The sequence below is a fragment of the Epinephelus fuscoguttatus genome, linkage group LG6 (genome assembly GCF_011397635.1).
Source record: "Epinephelus fuscoguttatus linkage group LG6, E.fuscoguttatus.final_Chr_v1".
Classification (NCBI taxonomy): Eukaryota; Metazoa; Chordata; class Actinopteri; order Perciformes; family Serranidae; genus Epinephelus; species Epinephelus fuscoguttatus.
Genome location: NC_064757.1, coordinates 24,158,046 through 24,180,177, shown reverse-complemented (window position 1 = coordinate 24,180,177; position 22,132 = coordinate 24,158,046). Strand labels below are relative to the sequence as shown.

At 41.0% G+C, this 22,132-nt stretch overlaps 1 protein-coding gene across 3 annotated transcripts in view; it reads right to left on the bottom strand.

Annotated features, from left to right (window-relative positions):
* pcsk5b (proprotein convertase subtilisin/kexin type 5b) overlaps nucleotides 1-22,132 on the bottom strand; it is a 121,449-nt gene that overhangs the window by 48,758 nt on the left and 50,559 nt on the right. For all 3 annotated transcript variants that reach the window (XM_049578060.1, XM_049578062.1, XM_049578061.1), the window contains exons 10-17: nucleotides 21,304-21,407; nucleotides 18,154-18,271; nucleotides 11,942-12,130; nucleotides 11,110-11,246; nucleotides 10,439-10,570; nucleotides 10,169-10,271; nucleotides 2,926-3,119; nucleotides 58-142 (exon numbers count right to left, since the gene is read on the bottom strand). In XM_049578060.1, coding sequence (XP_049434017.1) covers nucleotides 58-142; nucleotides 2,926-3,119; nucleotides 10,169-10,271; nucleotides 10,439-10,570; nucleotides 11,110-11,246; nucleotides 11,942-12,130; nucleotides 18,154-18,271; nucleotides 21,304-21,407 — 1,062 coding nt within the window. The remainder of the gene's footprint in view (nucleotides 1-57; nucleotides 143-2,925; nucleotides 3,120-10,168; nucleotides 10,272-10,438; nucleotides 10,571-11,109; nucleotides 11,247-11,941; nucleotides 12,131-18,153; nucleotides 18,272-21,303; nucleotides 21,408-22,132) is intronic.

The window sequence follows — 22,132 nt, the reverse complement described above, 5'->3', positions numbered from 1 at the left end:
GCATTAAACTCTAACCAGTGTCTCCTCTGAAGCTGCTCAGCATGACTCCCGGCTTACCTCATCCCAGGTTTACATTCTGTGCAGATATTGGAGTTGGTGCACTTCCTGCAGTTCTCTGGACATCTCCTGCAAATGTTGGAATCTGAAAGACACAGGGAGAGCCAGTCATTCACAGTGGCTAATAAGAACCAGAAGTCTGGCTGCATTTGAAATTAAGAAAGGGAGCAGAGGAAGAAGACAATGATGAAGAGGAGAGGGGGTAAAGTGAGTGAGGAAGACCAGAGAGGAAAGGGAGAGAGAACAAGCAGAGGAACAGAGAACAAGGACAAAAGGCAGGGGGCAGAGATGGCAGGAGAGGAGAGGGGAAAGAACAGAAATGTCAAAAGGCTAACGCTGCAGGGATGAAAAAGAAGATTGTAGTGTCGGTGAGGGAGGAGAGGAATGTAGATGAATATTTCAAAAGGCACACTAAAGGCAATGACACGCTTTGACACAATGCACATGGACACATCTGCCTTCAGCAGTGATGAGGATTGCCAAAAACTTTGTTTTATTATTCTTGAGAAACCATAGAGTAGACTACGGCCATTAATCAAAACTGTTATTTCTACATATCCGGGAAAAACGTTGCTTATGTATGACACAACTATGATGGTTTTATTTGGAAGTCATATGGCCGGAGCTGAGAGGAGGAGACTGAGCGTAAGTGAGGATTGTTGGTAAGATCTGAAAATCATTAAAGGGTTGAGGAAGGGTGCGGACAGGTCAGCGACAGGATTTCCGTGAAAAAGCACTTTTACATTCACCGTTTTCGAGTGTTAGTTGAGAACTGGAGGTCAAAGATTGATCTGAAATTATTTAATGTTATGTTGGATATTTTGGGATTTTAAACCCAATTCAGACCAAAGATTTGTGACGAGACAAGTTGCAACGTGCTGAAAACCTGCCAATTTACACCAATGTGAACAGACGAGATGGTGTATCATCTCTATAGAAACAACTCTTCCTTGTACTTCCGTTTTAATTTCCAGCTTTCCTGGCTTTTTTAGTGGCTGAATATAATTTGTAGCTTCTTAAAATAAGAGCGAGGAGAGTGAGAAACTTGCTACGGTCCCATTTCAGCCCCAATTAGTTTAGTCAATACCACACTTGAATACTTCTCATTGCTGACATTACTTTGTCCATAATTAGGATGGCAACTCTTGAAAAAAAAAAAAAAAAAAAAAAAATCCTGTCCAAAAATGAAATCATTACACGAAAGCGTCCACGTGATTATAAAGGCAGGAATTCAGCTCGGCTTGCTGTCAGACTGACAAAGACAAAATAAACTTTAGATAGCTCATTTAACACAACACAATACTCAGCTGTGCCAACATTTCAAAAGAAAAAAGTATCCACTACATCTTGGCCTGTTGAAATGTTATGATTGAACTTGGATCAGATCGCATCAGATCTGCTGCCAGAGCCTCTCAGAGCTGCCAGGACTTACACTGTCTTGGCTGCAAACCAATATATAGACATAATTATAAGATATACATAGTTTCAGCCTCATTCCTGCTTCCCTTTCATCCAGGCTGGCATGCAGCATGAACATAAGTCAAACCAGTAAGTATATACATACAGTACATACAGTATGTTAACCCTACCCCAACTACTCTGTTTATTATAAACCTGACAGCAGGCTGACTTCTCCTGAACATTACCCTTAGATAATTCCCCTGCAGGTCTGTTTTATTTCACCATTTACTCCACTTTAAACTGGTAAAAAAAAATCTCCTGACAACCAAAAATCTTTGTGACCTGTTCAGTTCAGCAAATGCATAAAAATGGCAAGATGTTACGTCACGAACAAAACAGCAAAATACTTTGAGATGCAGATGTTTCTGTAAGTCCAATTCATTTCCAGCAGTGATGTTAGTATTTGGGGTTCATCTTCCTTATTTAGCTATTCTTTAATCTCATGAATTTCACACTTTGAGAAGTTGATCTATAGCCAGCAAACTTACAACGGACTTGGGAGACAAATCGTTGATCCTGTGTGGGCATGCAGCAATCACAGCTGAGCCTGATTCTGTGTTGTCTGAGGCATTTTGCTCACCTTAACCCTAACTGCTCCGTTAAGCTTAAGGCTCTGTCTACGTGTAAACAGATACTTCTGAAAACTAATATTTCCCTCTTTGTTTTAGCATGTCATCTACATGCAAACAAAGGTTATCTCACTAAAACGTTTACTTTTTTAACGCATTTTCAGGTGGGATTTTTCAAAGCTCTGCTCACTGTGTATCTGTGTGGATGTGTAAAATGATGACAATTAACAATTAACATGCACCTGAAAAAAATAACTGTTGACTTCCAGTTTGTTAACATTTTGTTCGCACTGCTTGGTCTGATGACTCCTTTATACTTAAACTCAGTATTGCTGCACCGCTTCACAGATGAACCGAGACATCTGCTGTGCCCAATGTTAATTGCTCCACCTCAGCTTCTGCGGTTTAAGTACGCCAGAAACTAAGGTTTTGGATCAGGACTGGTTGAACCAGCAGATGGTGGACAATTTTTAAAGGGGACTGTTGGTGATGAGGAAAGGAAGAAAAATTTTCACATGTCCAGAGCATCACTCAGATCTTTGAGCGAACTCCTTCCTCCTTATGTCAAAGAGGACTCAACGGTGATGAATCTCTAATTATCTTTTGAAACTAGCCTGTACACTTTACTATGTCTGTACAAGTGAAGACAGAGCCAAAATGTCACACTATAAGAAAAATACTGAAGTGAGAAGCAGCTTATAAATCCCCTGAGATTGGCCCAAGGAAAAATGAAAGAAAGAGAGTTTGGAAACAAGTTCTTGACTGCATGATGTGCTATCATGTATGAACTCATGACTTTATGGTTTGCAGAGTCAGTTTGCCCTGCACTGAAACATACCGGTGTCGAGGTAGAAGCCGTCGCCGCAGTTGGCGACACACGTGTTGGAGCCTTCATTGAGGTGAAAACCAGTCCTGCATGTGGTGCACTGGTCGCTACGGCTTCCAACGCAGGTCTCGCACAATGAGGAGCACTTCTTGCAGCGCTTCCTATCGTCACGAAAAAAGCCACTGGGGCACTCTGACACACACATCCTGGGGAGAGGGGATGAGAGGAGAGAGACAGGGTAAGGGAGAGCATCAAAAGTGGAGTACGAACAAGGGGCATTTCGAGGGTATTTCTTACAAACATGTAGTTTACACTGACTGTGCAACATAATTATGGCTGTACAGATAGTCAAAGCTTATATTGAGGTTTTTCAAATAAAGCTTCGAATGTCTGATCACCCTATCTTTTAAATAAATACATGCAATTTATGCTGCTGTTTGATCTTTATTTTGCAATAAACTTTTAGAAAGTTATTGAAAATGTCTGAATCAAACAAGTCCGACACAATGCCACGCATATAGCCACCACTTGAATCTGATTCTACCAACACTATGATACTAATAATATTGGTGTAGTCTTATGAATAAAACTTTGGAGCCTCAAACTATTCAGTACAGCCCCAAACAAAATAAAGACAAACTCGACCTCATTGGTCCACAATTAACAACCTCTATCACACAGCTCAGTACAATGTTAACAGGCTCAAAATGTAAAACACATGTCTGACAAGAAACATATGCCTGTTGTGTAACACTATTATGGGCTTAATGCGCTCAATTATAAATATAAGATCAAGTAAAATATAGTTTTATAAGACTAAAGCAGAAATATTTTTCTCATAAATCACTCAAGGCAAAATGTAAACATCTTTTTCATGTACCAATACAGCTCATAATGAGTTAGGACAAACAGAAGTGGAGGCTTGAGTGTGTGCGTGTGACTGCTATATGGTGAACAGGTGTAACATCTGTTGGATAACTTCACAGCCTGCCGTCACCCCCTCATTTCACCCTGAGGCTCCCTTCCTAAGGTGAAAAAGATCTCCAGAATCCTCAAGAGCACACACACACACACACACAGTCCTTTAGCTGTATTCACACACAGAGTTTTCTGCCAAGAAACACATATTGCACGTGTGAAACACATAATCCACATGTGCACATATACACGGCTACGAGTTTGTCCTCCAGCTTCAATACCTTTTCTCTGCTATGCTGAAATGCCGATTTAACCAATAAAAGACTATAAAAACACTGCGATACATCACCTACACCAAGGACAGCACTAAATGTGAGAACAAATTTAAACCACTATCCCTGACTGCACTGTCAGTGCAAGATGTTGTCGACTGAGTCCTTGAAATCATAAAGACAGGAAATTGTAGAAATAAGAAAAAATTTAAAGGAAAATGTCAAGGTTTGTATTTTTTCAACATAAGCTTTTATTTTTGTATTTTTGTCCATCGTTCCCATCAGTTATAATAATGTTTTGGTCACCAAGGTCATTACTTAGGAAATAGATCGGGAAAGCATGAGCACACCCAAAATGTCGGTTAATTTGCCAATAAAACACACTGACATATGTTAATAATTTGCTATTTAAGAAATCCATGATACCTTCGTTAAGTTTCACCATTTTAGGTAAAGTAAAATTAAGAGACACATATTACAATAAATAATTGTTCCGAATAGATGTATTAGTGGTAAAGGGTACAGATATAACCAAGTCAAAGTTACGACTTTTTAAGACCTTTTTAACACCACCTTCTATGAAATGTACGACCAAACCTGCAATGGAAATACACATCATATAATTTATATATATATATATATATATATATGTGTGTGTGTGTGTGTGTGTGTGTGTATATATATATATATATATATATATATATATATGTGTGTGTGTGTGTGTGTGTGTGTGTGTGTGTATGTCACATCTGTAAGTACTCTTTCCAAGTAAACCCACTGATGTCAGTTCAATATGAACAATAAGGAAAAATGACAGCAATTGGGTGAGTTTAGGTTTAATATGCTTAATGTGATAAAAAAAAATAAAAAAATTAATCGCTGTCATAAATTCTATTTATTATAGCAATTCTTCAGTCACACACACACACACACACACAAAGAGGTGCAAAAACCTCTGCAGTTTCAAAGACCCACACACCTTTTGGTGAGTCCAGACCATCAAACACATATGTAGGGATGTAATTATCTGAACATTAAACCCCCCCCCCAATTCTCATTCATCAATTGCTCCCTGTGGTGGCAGAAAAGGGCAGCACACCTCTAAAGTGGGCTAATGATAAGGCAGCGCCTAAGCTTGCACATTCTCATGCACCTGCATCAGTTTGCCTTTTATTAGTGCAGAGACCCGCCGACACAAAGGCAATTACAACAGACTTTGATCCTAATGGGATCCTAAGGGCACACACAAAGGCGCAAACGCACGCATGCACACACACACGCACACACACACACACACACACACACACACACACAAATTCACAGTCACACAAACAGACTTACAGATACTTCTAAGAGGGGGAAGGGAGAGACTGATATGACCGACAGGAAACAACAATCTCTGTTATCAGACTGACAAGGTCAAATTAATCAGGTCACCACCTGCTCTGTGTCTTAACCTTATTCCTATTAAGCTCGCCAAATAACAGGAGCAAGCACTGACCTGTGACCTTCAAAGGGAAATGTGTAAAATTCCAAATGAACCAGAGTTATGAGTTATGAGTTATAATCACTGATGAGTAAACCAAATCTGAATGTGACTAAACTTTACTAACTAAGACATGAAGCAGAGTCAGAACATTACAACAATGTAGAGATTAGGACATATATTTGTGACGCTGAAAATACAACTGCAACAACTGTACATAAACGTGGTGCTTTTGAAATCGTGGAGGTTTGACTGTATATTTGTGTTTATCTGTATGTGGGATGACAGTCTGAGTGTGATCATGTATGCAATAAGTAGAGCTGGTGCGCACATAGGAGTGGAATAAGAGGAGAGAAACAGAAACGATTAGAAAAAGAATCATTCATTCATTTCCATAACTGTATATCCTGTTCAGGGGTTACGGGTGTGCTGAACTCTATCCCAGCTGACATTGGGCAAGAGGCAGGGTACACCCTGGACAGGTCGACAGACTATCACAGGGCTGACATATAGAGACAAACAACCATTCACACCTACGGCCAATTTAGAGTCACCAATTAACCTGCACGTCTTTGGACTGTGGGAGGAAGCAGGAGAAAACCCACACTGACACGAAGAGAACATGCAAGCTCCGCACAGAAGGGCTCCCCCACCCCAGGTTTAAACCAGGGACCCTCTTGCTGTGAGGCGACAGTGCCAAACACAATACCACTGTGGCGTCACGAAAAAGAATCAAACTAAGTAAATATAGACAAGGTGAAACCAAAAAGAAAGCAGAGAGCGCCGAGAGACTTACAGGTGCATTATTTTGAACATTATGATGTCCGTGGTAGGGTTGCAGCAGTATAACAGTTTTAAGGTGTACTGTGGTATAAAAAATTGATGGATATCGTGCTGTGTCCATCTGCTTATGTATAGTATAAAAATAACGCAACTAGACGGAGAATCTCACCTTTCCTCCTTAACTGCCTGAGTTTTTACACAAAATATCATAAAAAATGAAGGGGGAAAAAAAAGGTTTCAAGTTTCAATTATAATAAAGCATAAAAAAAACTCTTTGTTTTCATTCCTTTAAGGATAACTGTAACTGATAATGGGGCGGCTGTGGCTCAGAGGTAGAGCAGGTCATCCACCAATGGAAAGATCTGGGGTTCGATCCCCAGCTCCTTCAGTCCGCATATTGAAGTATCCTTGGGCAAGATACTGAACCCCAAATTGCTCCCAATGGCTGTTCCATAGGTGTGTGAGAGCATGTGACTAGTCAGTGAGTAGCCGGTGGCACCATGTATGGTAGCCTTGGCCGCCAGAGTGTTAATGGGTGTGTTATTGGGTGAATGTGACTCAGTAGTGTAAAACAGCACTTTGAGTGGTCAGAAGACTAGAAAGGCGCTATACAATGTTTTCTGGTACAGTTTTCATACCGTGAAAAAATCTTGTTGCAGTCGTAGTCTTTGGTACATCTATTTATGTTTAAAAGAGCCCTGAAGTTAACTGTGTGTCTGAGGAGTTGGCTGTCGATGTAAAAGTTTGTCGACCACCAGGTACACTCGCTTGTTGTTTTTCCTGCTGCCCCTCAGGGACGGCTACAGTACTTTGAAGCATTCATTTATTTCCTATGGAAATTTGGATGTTCAGACCATAATTAGCTTCTGTTCATTCTTTACCTTTGCTTTTGATCAGTTCTTTCTGTTGAACATGTTCAAACTTAGGTTGGCCTGGGTGCACTCGCTGGGGCTTAATGTTGTTTACTGTGCCCGGTGGGAGTTTAAGGTGAGTTTTCGTCAAGTCTTTATTATTTGTCTCTGGGTTGTTGGGTACAGTTTTTGAAATACTGCAGAAACATTTAAAAAACAGACCTAACTGTTTACATATCGTGTCTCTACCTTATGTCTTGCTTTTGTCTTTTGTTGTAACGTCTGATCTAGAAAGGAAACATACCGTCTCTCACATCACACCTAGCTTTCTTTCACCACACTTATGTGAATCTTAGTGTTGATGCACGCTCCTCAAAAACAACAAAATATGAAGCAGAGGTCAAAACAAAGAAGTTGGATTTATTCTCAGTAAATTATTAAACTATCTCAGTAAGATGAAATGTCTGACTGCGTTTCCAACTCTTCAAAGATCCATCTACAACCAAATAAATTACAATACGTAAATACCTAAGATTTATTTTCACGTGTCAGGAGGTCACCAGATGTATTAATTTGGTTTTTCCATTAACATAGCAAAACACGCACAGTAAATTTCTGCTGGAATGCACATTATTAAAATCATTCATGCAAACTGGGCTGTCAGACAGTAGTTTCTTTGAAGCCTGAGAAAACAGGACAGGAATAAAGCCTTGAGCTGATTAAATCCAGTTATTGGTGGATTGGTATGCACCGACATTCAATTTACCTTTCTGATTGAGACCCTCAGCTAATATTGATCCTTCTCTTTATTTGCCTGTCTCTGAACCCCCAGAGGACTTCACACTCTTTAAAACAATCAGATGTTGTTGAAGTCACATATAAGAGCCAGACGCATCTTCTGGCTGTAGCTTTGAAGCTCAGGTGCACTTTTTAAATTAAGAGAAAGGAAAAAAAGCAAATCTGTTGAGAGCAATTACGTTTACATTTTCATGTATACTTTGAGAATCTAGAAACTGTGTATTAAAGTGAGAAAGGTCAGTGAGACTGAGTGGAATTTAATAATGCCACCTACGTGCTGCTCTCAACAAGTTATAATATATACAACAGGTGCAAAATAAAAGTTTATTCACTCACTCACTACATGAGTAATCTTTGTATTTCTTAATTCACCTTCTGCTGATATTCATTCAATTCATGAATAAGTTGATTGAGCCTGAATCTTTGTTTGAAATAATTCCCAAGGTAAGAGGAGGAAGAGGAAAGACACAAATGCAGTTTCTAAATGAAGATGTGAAGCAGTTCAAGCAGTTTGGGTTAGTGTGGTGTTATATACAATCGAGACACAGCACATTGAGGTCCGACCCCAACTGGAGGAGAAAACAAGTCATCGCTCTCCAATGGATTTGCATTGTGTGAAAGTGCCTCCTTTTGATTTCCATCTACTAGCAAACAACAGAAATGGGATGCACTATCTACAGGGGTAAGAACCCAGAATTTAACTTTTACAGGCATAGAACAGAGAAATGGAGCCTTTAAGAAGACCAAAGTGAAGGAAGAAAGCGAAAGCTGTGGGATCCTGACACTCAGTATGCGTTCGTGTGCAGCATGCATTTTTCTAATTTGGCCAGACACACTCTAAAGGTTGGAGCTAACTGAGCTACACGAGGCCTGGTTGTGATTTTTGTTTGGTTAAATGATGATCTTATCTGGTGAAACTATCAAGTTGTAAATATTCGTTTGGGCAGGCGTGAACACAGCAATCGCACTCGGGTGCGCACCAAATCAACCAAACCGAGACCTTCTTAAAGAGCCGGTCTCGGTCCAGTTACGAACAAACTCTAGTGCTGTTCGTTTGTGGTGAGAGTGTGTCCCAACCTTGAACTGCGCCTTGTTTTCAAACTGTGTGGTTTGCCTAAAATGAACAATGACAGCAATATAGTCCACGATGACCAGCGCTAAAATCAACCTGCGTAGTTGTCCCTCCATTGTGACATTATAAAGTGTTACATTCATCTTGCAAGTGTACTCTTCTTCAACATTTTGTTTACTTCCTGGCCAATCAACAGCATATTTCTTGCACAAGGCATTTTATCTGGTCCACTTGTAAATGCTGCCATGAGAACACGAACCAACTCTACGCCATTATGCAACTTTGTAACAAAATTAGTCCTTGATTCAGACCAAAGCAAAGGAACGCTAGGTCTGAAAGCACCCTTAGAGTATGACTTGTTGTGCTCTGTCTCTATGTTCTGTCCAAACTTGTCGTATAAAGCTCCTTTCATACATGCACTGCAAACCTGAAATTATCTAGACATTACCAGGGGCACTGTATTTAAGAACAGTTGTCCCAATTAGTTAGCCCATGTGTGAACAGAGCAGGTAATAGTCTAGAAAATTCACAGCGAGTGAGTGGGTGTGCTGACGACATTTCTATCATGAGGCTCAAGGCAAACAAGAAGAAAACAAACATCTGAGGGTGAAGAAGATGGCTCACTTACACGAAGACGGCAACGAAAATGTCTAACTGGAAAGGAACTTCCATTTGTAAGGCCTGATGCCAAAATCCTCAAAAATTCAGCGAGAGACTATTTTTATGAACAAATTACAGACTGGTAACGTGACTGCGGTTTAATCCGCGTCATGTCCTGCCTCCTGCACAATCTAACCAGGCGCCACCCCTCACACAGACCAAGTAGAGTATTTCAAGTGGACGAGACAGCTCCTGACACGGACAGTCTCCTGCTGTGTGCTACATGTGTGGAAGGGAAACTTCTACTTAACTTCATTAATACAAGAAAACGGCTCAAGAGAGACACAACCTTTGCTCTTGTTGATAAATCCCACTATTCCAAAGTACAGTCAGTATATTTTTATATATCTACTTTATATATTTATTAATTTACACAAGAAGAAGAAGAAGTATCGATTTTTTGGGGCATTCTGACCTGGTGTTGTTCTTGAACTTGAGGAAATAGTGGAGGCAGTTGATGCAGTGATGGGGTCCAGGACCTTCACAGCCATTCTCATTGCACTCAGGGTCACAGGGGCCTGGAGACACACAGAGGTGACTGTAGGAATAGGTCTTACAGTCTAATAACTTTTTTTTATTGTGCCCTTTAATAACAGCCTTATTCCTAATGCATCAGTACAGCTCACTATCATTGTGACAAAACAGTAAAAATAGCACTTTGTATGGCTCTGGATTTATCACTCACCGTTGTACTCCTCTGTGAACTCCTCTTCGGTGGGCGTCAGCATGTCTGTGGAGCGGGGCTTATCGCTGCGCAGAGACGAGTACGGGTGCACAGAGGTGCCATACAGCACCAGTGACCACTCCTTCAGTTTGCCTGAGGAAAATAATAAAGAAGAAGAAAAAAATAAAGTCTTAGACGCAGATCCAGTCCTGATGGCAAGCAGCTGAATATTCTTTGAAATCTATTTGATTTGTATATCTGATAAACAGAGTTGTCATTATGGTCCACAAAAAACAAGAGCATAATATCACGCAGATGTGCAGAGTTTTCTCCTTTTTTGTGTTCAGTTGTAGCAGTTCAAACATCTTTCACCACTCTATAACTTATTCCGTATTTTCAGCTACAATAAGTGGAATATTTTACATTAAACTCTTCACAATGCACATGAGAAAACTAGGCACAACTTACGTGGGATTATAGAGATCGACCTAACAGCTTCTTAGAAATTAATACTGTCCATTTGTGACTTTATTATGTTGTTAAATTAGTGGGTCATCGAGCAGTTAAGTTCACTGCCTCCAGAGCAACATGTGTGCTCCTGCTGGTCCTCTAAACTCTCTCCTGTTTCTACTCTCTGCAAATTGAATCAAACAAAATAATAACAATGAAAGAAATTAGCTACACTGTCATACCGGGTACTTTCTGGCTGCGGAGTTGAGAAGGTGAATCATAGATCTCTAGGACCCAGTCGCCTGCTGCCTTCTCTCCCCAGCAGTGGGTGGTCATAAACTCCCAGTTCTTAAAACCCTCCATGGAGTGATCAAACAACCTGCACAACAAGAACACAAGCACGCACACACACACATGCACACACACACGTACACATACCCATACAAACATAAACACACACACGAAATCATACACAAGATATCAGATGAGGAAACAACTCAAGTAGTGCAAATACAAGTACAAACAACCTCAACCACTAAACCAAGTACACTCAGTCTCTAATGAACAGCAGACAAACATGGTAAAGGACTGCGGTTTATCTGAGGTAAACATGAACTAGCTACATAATACACGACATCCAGTATGGTGCTCGTGTTAGCAAAGCAAGCATAGAACAAGTGAATCCACATTTTTTCGAGGATAAAAAGTTTTCTAAATGGATACTTTGCCAGTTGCCAAGCAGCTCTGTATCATAACAATATGGGTTGTAGATGAACTACGGTAAACTTCCCTCCTTCTTGCCAGGAAAAAACTGCTAGATTACACCATCCATCGTATTTTCGCTGGCTCTAGGACTGTTGCTCAAATTACATATTGTACTACCTCTTTTTTGTACACCTCCCTGTTTTCAGAAACATATCTCAGTGCAATGTTTGGCTGTCATACGACAATATGTGAACAAGAAGTGAGCCCCTATACTGTTTCCTGTATTGTGAAAAACAGAAGCTGGAAAGAAAAAAAAAAAAAGAAAAAGAAAAAAACAGGCTTCCAGGAAGTGCACCAAGCTTTGTTTACCTGTTGGCAAGCAGCTGAGACTTGGTCCCTGAGGGTGAGGTCAGATTGATTGACAGGTCCCCACGGCGGGTGTGTGTGATTGTGATACGTACGACCACGTGCTCCAGGTAGATCACGTGGTGGTTGGGGTTGTCAGTGCATCCTGTTGCCTTGTACACTGACCGAACCACATGCTCTGGACGGATAGTTCTGCAGGACAAGATGGGAACCAGTTAAGAAGGAAGACACGAAGAGAACATACACACAAAAACAGAGATATTAACAGCTTGGCATTGTTTTTAATCAGTGTATGGAGTTATCAATCAGCCTACTGAAGGACACAAGACACTACCAACACACAACCAGCTCCACTGACAGAAAGTGGGAAAACCATAAAACACTTTTGCAAGCATTGCGGCATTAACCAGAGAGATTTGCTGGGTGTACCAGTGCATTTCATTGCAGCAAAAAATATAAAACAAACAAATAAACAGGATATCAGATATTACTGCAGAGCAGCTGGCGAGTCGGGTTAAAACCATGTCACATAGATAAGTTACATATGACTTATGATAAATGTAGGCTGTCAGACCCTAAGTTCTGGTGATATACTTGTCTTTCAAATCATATATCTCTCTATGAAGCTATGATACAGTTTTTTTGAGTGAAGAGGAAGTGCATTTAAAGCTACTAATTAGTAAGAGCTTCCATCTTTACATTTCAGGGTTTCACGTGCAGATTGGACCCTGACAGCTGGCTAAAGCTGAAGGACTCCCAAGTAACCAGATGTATATCAATTACTAACCCGTGTTGCGTTAAATTTGTGAAGAAAACTTTTTTCCCCTGCATGCCTCCACAGTGAAGGAAGAATCCAAAACAGACAATTCTTCTTGATTAATTGAGGTCATAGGCGACTGTGTTTTACAACAGCAAAACTATATCAGAACATCAGTTTACAAACTCTCACACAGTATAATCAAAGTCTCATTTATCCAGAAATATGCTCAGTGCTTCCCAAACAGACAGCCCTTTGCGACAGGGAACTTAACTAAAAGTGAAACTTAGCAATGCTCTCTTTAAAACCAGACTCCATTGACAAAAACAGTAATTTTACCTTCCTGAACAACGGAGATGCTGGTCTACCACTGCTTTGATCAGTTTTTTTGTGTTACTGTGTGATCTGGGTGAATGCAAACTAATGTCTTAAAACACCAAGGTCACAGAATAACACTAACTAATTCATTGATGCAGGCAGCAGTAGACCAGCAGCTCCCGTGTTCAGTGAGTTAAAATGACTGTTTTTCTCAATGGTTTCACTTCCTGTTCAGTTCCACATCAGAAAGGGTTGTCTGTTTGGGAAGCACTGAACATAGGACTGGATAATGAGACTTGGATTATGTTGCACAAGTTGGGTGAACGTTTGTAAACTGATGTTTTCATATAACTTTGCTGTTGTTAGACGTGAATCCTTGCAACTTCGATTTCATCAAAAATTTTCTGTACTTGATTCTTTGTTCAGCGTGGAGAATTCAACACAACACAGGGTGAGTAATTGATACACAAATGGTCATTTGTGGAGTGAAGTGTTGCTTTAAACTGGACATCATCTTCAAAACACAGGATTTAGCTGCTGAATGTAACTCTGTGTGCCCTCGGTCATAATGATTTTTCAGGGATTGAAGTTGGGGACTGTGACTGTCTCCCTACACTGAGACATTCTGTTCAGTCAACTCACCAAAAAAAAATCTGTTAATGACTGACGTAACACTCAATATCAAGTTTCAATACACTGAGGCAATCAATGTGTACTTCAATTTAACTTCTTCCAAAAACACAAAGAATGCGCACAAACGGTTCGCACAAGAGGTTTTCCATTTCTCAAACCTCAACCAGCCAAAGAAACCAAGTACCATGAGCACGATGAGAAAGACAAAGATCATTATTTGTTCTGTCCGCTATGCACAGCCACTGAACAGCCAACGCAAACATCTAATGAACCCTTGAATAACATCTGTGGTATGATCTAATGTACAGTAAGTAAGACAGAAACACTGAAAACATGGACAAGTCCAGCACAGGGGACGATGAACACTATCATGGCAGAGCAAAGCTTTTGATAATGAGTCGTACACACATTACTGCTGCACACCAGTGGTACATAAAGCAGCTGAGCCAACTCGGCTCAGTACTGGATTACATGCAGGGTTATTTGCTGGAGACTGGTGAATTCCACTTTCTAGCAAAATAACATATAAAAGCACTTCTTTAATTACTTCTTTTTGTTGGGTAGAGGGTTAGAGACAATTATTGCAGCGACTTGTGTCGTTTGATTCTGTATTGGAAACCATTTCATTAGACGCCCTGTTGTCAGGGTTACGATGATGGTGATGACATTTTAAGAGCCTAAGTGATACAGCACAGATGTTTATCATTAAGAAGAAAATTACTCCAAGACAATTATCGGCTGGTAAAGATTGCCTTTAGTTGTGCGATGAAGATGAAGTATTTTTTCCTGGAACGACATTTTACTTAAACTTGGCTTTAGGTTTAAATGAGACAAAAAGCAACACAACTGCGTAATTGATCACTAAAAGTTTTCTGTTTTGCCATTCAGCTAGTGCCCGTCGAGACCTAGAAAGATTTTAGTTACAGTCATAAATACCTGCTTTAATCATTCGGCTAATTGTTCTCTCAGAAGTTTAGTGTGGCTGTGACCATGTGAAATGATGAGTAAGTGACTGTGTTGGCTGTTGGATCACTCTATTGATAATTAATAACAGCTAAACACGCCAATTTGTTTGTGAAAGGCCAAATTCGGCCAGCAAGATGAATTTATTGACTTCCATTAGGGGATGTATTGTAAATGCATGTGTTTCAAACTTCTGACACTGGTTAAACAAATTCACTCGTCTCATATCAATTAGATCAGAAAATTTGTATGAAAGTTGTCAAAGTGGTTTATTATTGTTTAAAGCAGTGCGTTATGAATTGTTTTTCCCATAACAATCCATAACAATTTCTCCATTTGTCCTTCGACTCCGTCTCCAATCATTTACATAATTCTCCAGGGACTAACAGTCAATACAAACAATTAACATTAAAACCACTGAAAACAGAGAAATACAGCAGAAAATTGTGTGAGCTCAGGGAGACGTGATGGAATGAATAACAGAGGGAAAGCACTGATTGTCTCTTTCGTAAGCAGTCGAAGACTGTTTGGAAGGCGGACAGCAGTAATGGCTGGGGAGTCTAAGGCTGATATCACAGCTCTGGCTTCTCCATGACACAACACAGATAACTGAACTGTTCGCATGGGACCGAGCAGAGCAGATGCACAGCTGATTACCACCAGCCTGATTGCGCACAGATCAGGCAGTTTTTCCTGGTGCGTGCTCCAAGTGGAGTGAGGCGAGCGATTGCAGACAGACATTACCGAACGCAGTCAGAGGGGCCAGCCAGAGGGTGTGTGGGAACACACCAGTGAGGTGACGGCTGCACTCGTGTAGCGAGTTAGAAGCACAGAACACACACATCTGTAGATGTACCAACCAAGAAAAAGAGAAGCAGGTAGACCTGCCTCCAAAATACATTAACACATTGGATGAAAAAACATGTGAGCACAGAGACAATTATACATGACTTTGATACTCAATAAAGGGATTTGTTAAGGGAAAACAATATTTCAGACTTTTTAGGGCAGTCTGAAAATACTGTTTTGTGCTGTGTTACATATTAAACTGTCATGACTTTTCTCTCTTTGTTCCAGAAACAAAACAAAGCCTTATGTTTCATGGTGATTGTCTACTTTTACTTCTTTGCAAGCCTGCTATCTGGCTGGATGGATGAGGGATAATTCTATTTATGGACAAGGCTTAAGCTCCCAAACTGGACAAATGTCTGACTGACCATTTCATGCAGCTCTAAGGCTACTCACAAACACACTACACATGGAAAGGGAAGCTGAAATGACAGGGTGGTTTTTATTTCTTTCACGCAACAACACTGGTAATCTCTCCATGAGCCAGCACACACTACATGAGTATGGAGGTCTGAGCACGAGTGCCTCTGACACAGGCTGGACTTTACATAAGCCTCATATGGACTGACTTGTGCGCTGGAGCAGAACAGGCAGAATGACACTGATAATGCTGCAGTCGCTGGCCACCGAGCCAAACCAGTTCAGAGCCCAAGTTCAGCCAGTCAGCCTAACACAGAACAGTGCTCAGGCTTCCAGCTGCATCAAGAATAACAAGCTGTGAAGCCCTGGCTCTCTCCTTGTGTGTGTGTGTGTGTGTGTGTGTGTGTGTGTGTCTCTCTCTCTCTGTGTGAGTGTGAGTGCGTGCGTAGTAAAGGTCTTATATGAGAAGCACCCTGCCAGAACTAATGCTTGGCCCCTATCAAGGTACAGCTTGCACAACTGCACTCTCAAACACATGCTGGTGCATAAAACACCAGGGAAAGGAAAAAAAAGAGAGAGAAAATGAGAAAGATGTTTGTCACATATGTTGGTTTGAGAGTTGACTCACTTATCTGGCATTTCACTTTGAACTGCGAGAGGCTGCTGCAATAAATATACCTGTTTAACTACAGAATGGCCGTCCGTAAGTGTGGCAGTAGATTTCCAGGCTTACATTGTGTGCCTCATTTTGAACCCTTCAGAGCATTTCAACCAAAAAATAAATTGGTTCACAACCTGAAAAGTTGGTTCCCAGTTGGAACAAAAAAACAGCAGGTTTACCCTGACCTGAAGTGTGAACCGGGCTGACATCAAGCGGCATGTCATATTCTACAGGTTGCAAAAAGAGGATTGAGTCATGCACATAATAGTCTTTCACTTCAACCTATCATTAATAGTTGGTCCGTGCTTATTTTCTGGATACAAACTAATACTCACATTTAATCTGTGTGATGTCATATTGTTTCTGTAAGCTGTTTTGTCGAGCTGCCGCTTAGCAAGGTGCTCTGAGTACATTTAAACACGGCTTATACTGTGAGAGGTAAAAGTGGAAGAGTTGAAAATGTGGAAAATAATACAGCGAGTTGCCATCTAGGTTCAGACTACCGAGCCTCCATGTTTGTATTTTGTTTCCTGCATAAGTATAGGCACAACTTATAAACCCTGGCTGCACTAAGACTGTTTACTTCGGTTGTGAACTGTGCAACGCCCTCAGTTGATGACACATTCTTGATTACAACAGTTCCACTCTGAACTGCTAAAAACGCTGCTTCGCTATATCACCAAGGTTCCAAGAATCCTGAACAGACCCGGTTTAAGAACCACAGCTAATTTGGCTAAAACAGAGTGAGGACGAAAGGGTTTTCCAAGTTTTTTTTATGTAAGAACTTGACTTGCCTGGACAGAAAAGTTTAATGACAACATACTAGTGTAATGTCTGTGTGTCCACATACTTTTGGCCATGTACTCTATTCATTAGTGAGCTCAACAACTGGTCTGGTCACTTGGAAGGGCAGCTTGTCAGCACTTCAAATTAAGCAATTGTAATTTTCAAGCTAGTGTATCAGGACATGTTTCTATAGCCCCTTTTCTGCTGCCAGATTTTCCGCGAATGTTGGGCCATTTTGCCGGCAAGCTGCGAGCGCTTAGACACACAGAACCGGATTGGCAACTTTGATCCTCCCCCTCGCCTCGTAGGGTAGTCATATTGGCGAAACCCTCTTACTTCAAAAAGACAGAGGCGACCTTCCACAACGGAAGGGGCTGTTGAAGACTTGTGGGAGGAGCTGTTGATGACTGTGCGACCCACTGGCAGTGGATAAACAGGAAACAGCTGATAGCAGGAATTCGCGAGCAGCTGGTAGCAAGAGGGAAACACAAACCTGACAGACACTGTAAAGATGAGCAACTGAGGAGACAAGGAATTGCGCGCCCTCCTTGTCCTCACAAACGAAGAGGCCGTTAACAGTCAGATGACGGGGACGGTGAGGAACGGGCTGACTTATGAGAGAATCGCCGAAGGACTGACCAGCCGCGGCTTCCCTTCCCTTCCCTTCACTGTTTACGTCACACGCTGAGCTACACATTTTGTTACTTGCTCACGCCCCCCACTGCCCCGAAAAAGGCGCATTCTGTATCAACAAAAGTAGGTAGGCGGCATTTTGCTGCACTCTCCGATTTTGTTTTTATACTGCCAATGCTGAAAAAAGACTGACTGGGCTTTCCTGCACATTTGCACAATTCCTATCTAAAAAGGGCTTGTGTGTGTTCGTTCTACCTTATTTGTCGGTCTGCGCTCTCCACACAGACGTGCTGAGGAGGTACTTGCTTCCATCGCTCTGCCTCCTTCACCATCGCCTCAGCGTCCATCAATCCAAAGCCATACAGGTGGCTGACTGCAGGAGACGGTAAAAAAAGTCACAGCTGATCAGACTGCTCCAACGCTGACTCTACTGGCTCTCATGCCAGTGATGTTTTATCAAAACACTATTTATAGTTTAAAGTCTTACAGAAGATTTTGCTTTTTTCCCCGAACTCTAAAACATGCAACCACAAATAATATGAAAGGTCAGATTAAGAATCAGTAACAAGACTTCTGGACAAGTTTGTAGCCCTCCTTTAAGGCATCTAGTATTGTAATGTTTTTAAAGTCCTACTAAAGCCTGTTATGTCAAAGCAAAAGTTCAGAGCATCAAGTGTTTTAACAGGTATTCTCTACTGAGGACACCTAAGGTACTTGTCTAGAAGTGAAAAAGAAAGTTTGGAAAACACTAAACTTATGGGTACAGCAGCTCAAATATGAATTCCTTCCATACTTCTCCCACTGCCCCCCCTCCCTGTTCTGGTTCTCTTTAGTTCCTCTTTGAAAAAACAGTCACTTGGAAAATCTCCAGGCACACTGGGCCTGCAGCCTGGCTGACCCCTAGTTCTCACTCTGTTGGGTTTCTCTCCCTCATACAAACACACACACACACGCACGCACACACACGCAGGTATGCATACACACTTAGACACGCACGCACAAAGTTAAGAGCAACCACCACATGGACCCTGACAGATGGCAGCTGGTGGCGCAGTAGTTAAGCAAGAAGGAAACATTTTTGGAAACTGCTCATCATCCTTCTTCTGATTGGAGAGAAACTAATGCAGGAGTCAAAATACTGCATATTGATTTCTCTGTAACTGCTCTGTATTGTTCTTTCAAACACTCTACATCCCACTATGAATCTTAATTGCAACTGTTAGTTAACTGATGTGTTGAGACAATATTTACTGACAAAAATTTGACAGCCCACAGCATCATCCATGACACAGTCCTGCATTTAAACTGATGTGAAAACAAAGAGATTTGGATTTTCTTTCAGCGACCTTTGACACAACCATAAACAATATATATCTATATATAAACTCTATCTGTAGTGAACTTTTGACTGATTTAAAGATAGTTTTGTGGGGTATAGGATAGGGCTGGGCAATGGACGATGACACTGCTGTACAGCACGGTGTGTGTTTGTCTGACAGAGGGAGTGACAGAGAGAGGGGGGGAGGTGGACTATATTAAGTAATGGGTCTGTAAGTTATTAAAAAGTAAACTCCAGGAAATTAAAAAAAACAGGAGTCAGCCAGAGTGGATTTGAGCAGATATTGATAAGTGACGGGGACACTGGAAAATCTTCACAATGGTGGCGACAAACTTCATTCATTCATTCATCTTCTAACCACTTCATCCTCTTGAGGGTCGCGGGGGGGCTGGAGCCTATCCCAGCTGACATCGGGCGAGAGGCAGGGTACATCCTGGACAGGTCGCCAGACTATCGCAGGGCTGACACATAGAGACAGACAACCATTCACGCTCACATTCACAACTACGGACAATTTAGAGTTATCAATTAATCTAAGCCGGAGTGCCCGGAGAGAACCCACACTGACACAGAGAGAACATGCAAACTCCGCACAGAAGGGCTCCCACACCCGGGATCGAACCGGGAACCCTTGCTAGGAAACAGAATTGTTACTTTTTAAGCATTCAACAAATGCCATCAGTACCACCACAAACACATGCCCCAGTGTTCGTGTGGAAGGAGGAATGTGGGGGAGAAGGGGCTTTTAAATGGGCTCAGTGGTCAAACACTGCCTGCCATTGGTCCATTGACATCCATTGATCCAACCCTAGTATATTTTTTATTGCCGATCACTTAACAAGACTCTAGCATTAAGTTGATAAGTTATGGTGAATTTCCATCATGGCAATAATTGTGATTATTGTGTCCAGCATCTCCCAAAAGTCTGCTGGGCAACCACCAATAAAAACTGTGCAAAAAAGGCTGCTTACACACTAACCTCAAAATGCAATGCAAAAGATCTTAATCAAGCACTGGCATATTTTTTAATCAAAATATATGATGCCATTTTAAATAGCTGAAAGGCCTGGTTTTTTTTTTAGATCGTTTTTCACTGTAAAAATATGCGTGTCTTATCTGTGATGCAATATAAATATTTGTTTCTGTAAAAATGTAAAGTATGGGCCCAAGAATCTATGAACTATCAAACTGACATGGTTGAAAGCCAACATCAATGCAACACAAGAGCAGTGCTCCTCATGTTAATGGTAAAATAGCAAGAGGCTCATTTTTCTGCACTATGATCTCCTTGTGGAACAACCTTCCCTGCATGGTAAACAAAGCCAAACAACAGTTTTTAAAACAAACGTTAAGGAGGATTTGTGGGGAGGGTTGATTGTTGTTGACTGTTCACTCAGTTTCTGTAGCCCTACATTCACCATGGGGGTACCACAGCTATAAAGAGGTGTCTCCTACCTTATCTCTCCCCTTTTGCTGTTGTGCTCTGTGGGAGAGGTGAGCAACACTGCTATCGTAGTTATTTCTGTGTTTTAGCGCTGTTAAGCTGTTCATTTTATGCTAACATAATCCTGTGTCACTTAAATTGTGTAGGGGCTCGGGGTTAAATGGTTGTATTTGACAGAGGATTTTGTTTTCACCTCTTGTTGCCAGGAATAAATAGAGATGGCCTCCAAAGGTTTCCATGATCTGGGCCTTTTCATATCAACAGACACTAGGCTCCACCAGTCACATATGTATTGTTTGTTGTTTCCATTAAGGATCACATTGGAAATATGTGTTTTTAGAAAAGCACTGTCCTCTGGGATTTTAGAGTCACGTTTTGAGTCATGATGCTTTTAAATTCCTAATAAAAATCAAAGGAAATAATAAAAAAAGTGAGTCCATATGTTTTAAGCATATTTCAATGATTACTGGTTAATACTGTTAATCCCACTTATTTTCACCAGGATAATCGTAAATTTTTCATATCGTCCTGTAACTAGTTGTGTAGAACTCCTAAAAAGATACTGAGATTTGTTCCAAAGCAATCTGATCCTCGGTGTGTGTGTGTGTGTGTGTGTGTGTACCGTTGTATCCAGCAGCATTGGTCTTCCAGTCAGGGGCGCTGAGATGTCCAGCTCTGGAGGTCTTTACAATTATGTGCTGCACATCTCTCCATGTTAAAAGAGGACTGTTGGGAAAAAATTAACACACCAACACATTAATATATTTATTGTAAAATATCTGTGGACCAAGGAGTAGGAACACATAACAGAGCAGGAACTAAATAAATAAATAAGTGATATAAAGACCTGCTGTCCTATGCACATACTTAAACAGTCCTACGCATACATTTCAACAAACGCAGATACGACAAGGTCAAGCAGCACTGATGATGTAAATACAGGAATGATGATGAGAAATATGTTTTGAATTATGCATTATGCTTTGAAAAGAAAAGCAGAACATGGAGAGAAAAAACAAAGGACTAAAATGGGAGAATGGACAGTAAAACGTGGAGAGATTTCTTCCTCATGGGAGTAAATTCACAACACAACATGGGGGAGGGCTGGTGGATTAAAGAGGAGCATAAAAAGTTGAGGATAAAAGAGGAAGGAGATTAAAAAACAAAGCGCATGGACGAAGAACGCAGATGAAATGTAAAGCAAGGTAAATAAAACACAGTATTATATACAGTAGGTGGAAGATTACTGAGAGAGAAAATTACAGAGAGGCAAAGACGGAACCCATAGATGCCCATTCACCCATCCCTCGCTTCTCAGATCTCACGTGAGATCCATTATGAGATGGCAGCCATGTGCCTCAGCCGCTTTGATGTCCAAATGCTACATTAAAAAGGAAAAACCAGGAAGAAGTGGGTCACCAAGTTTCCTGGGATTCCCTTCCATCTCATAT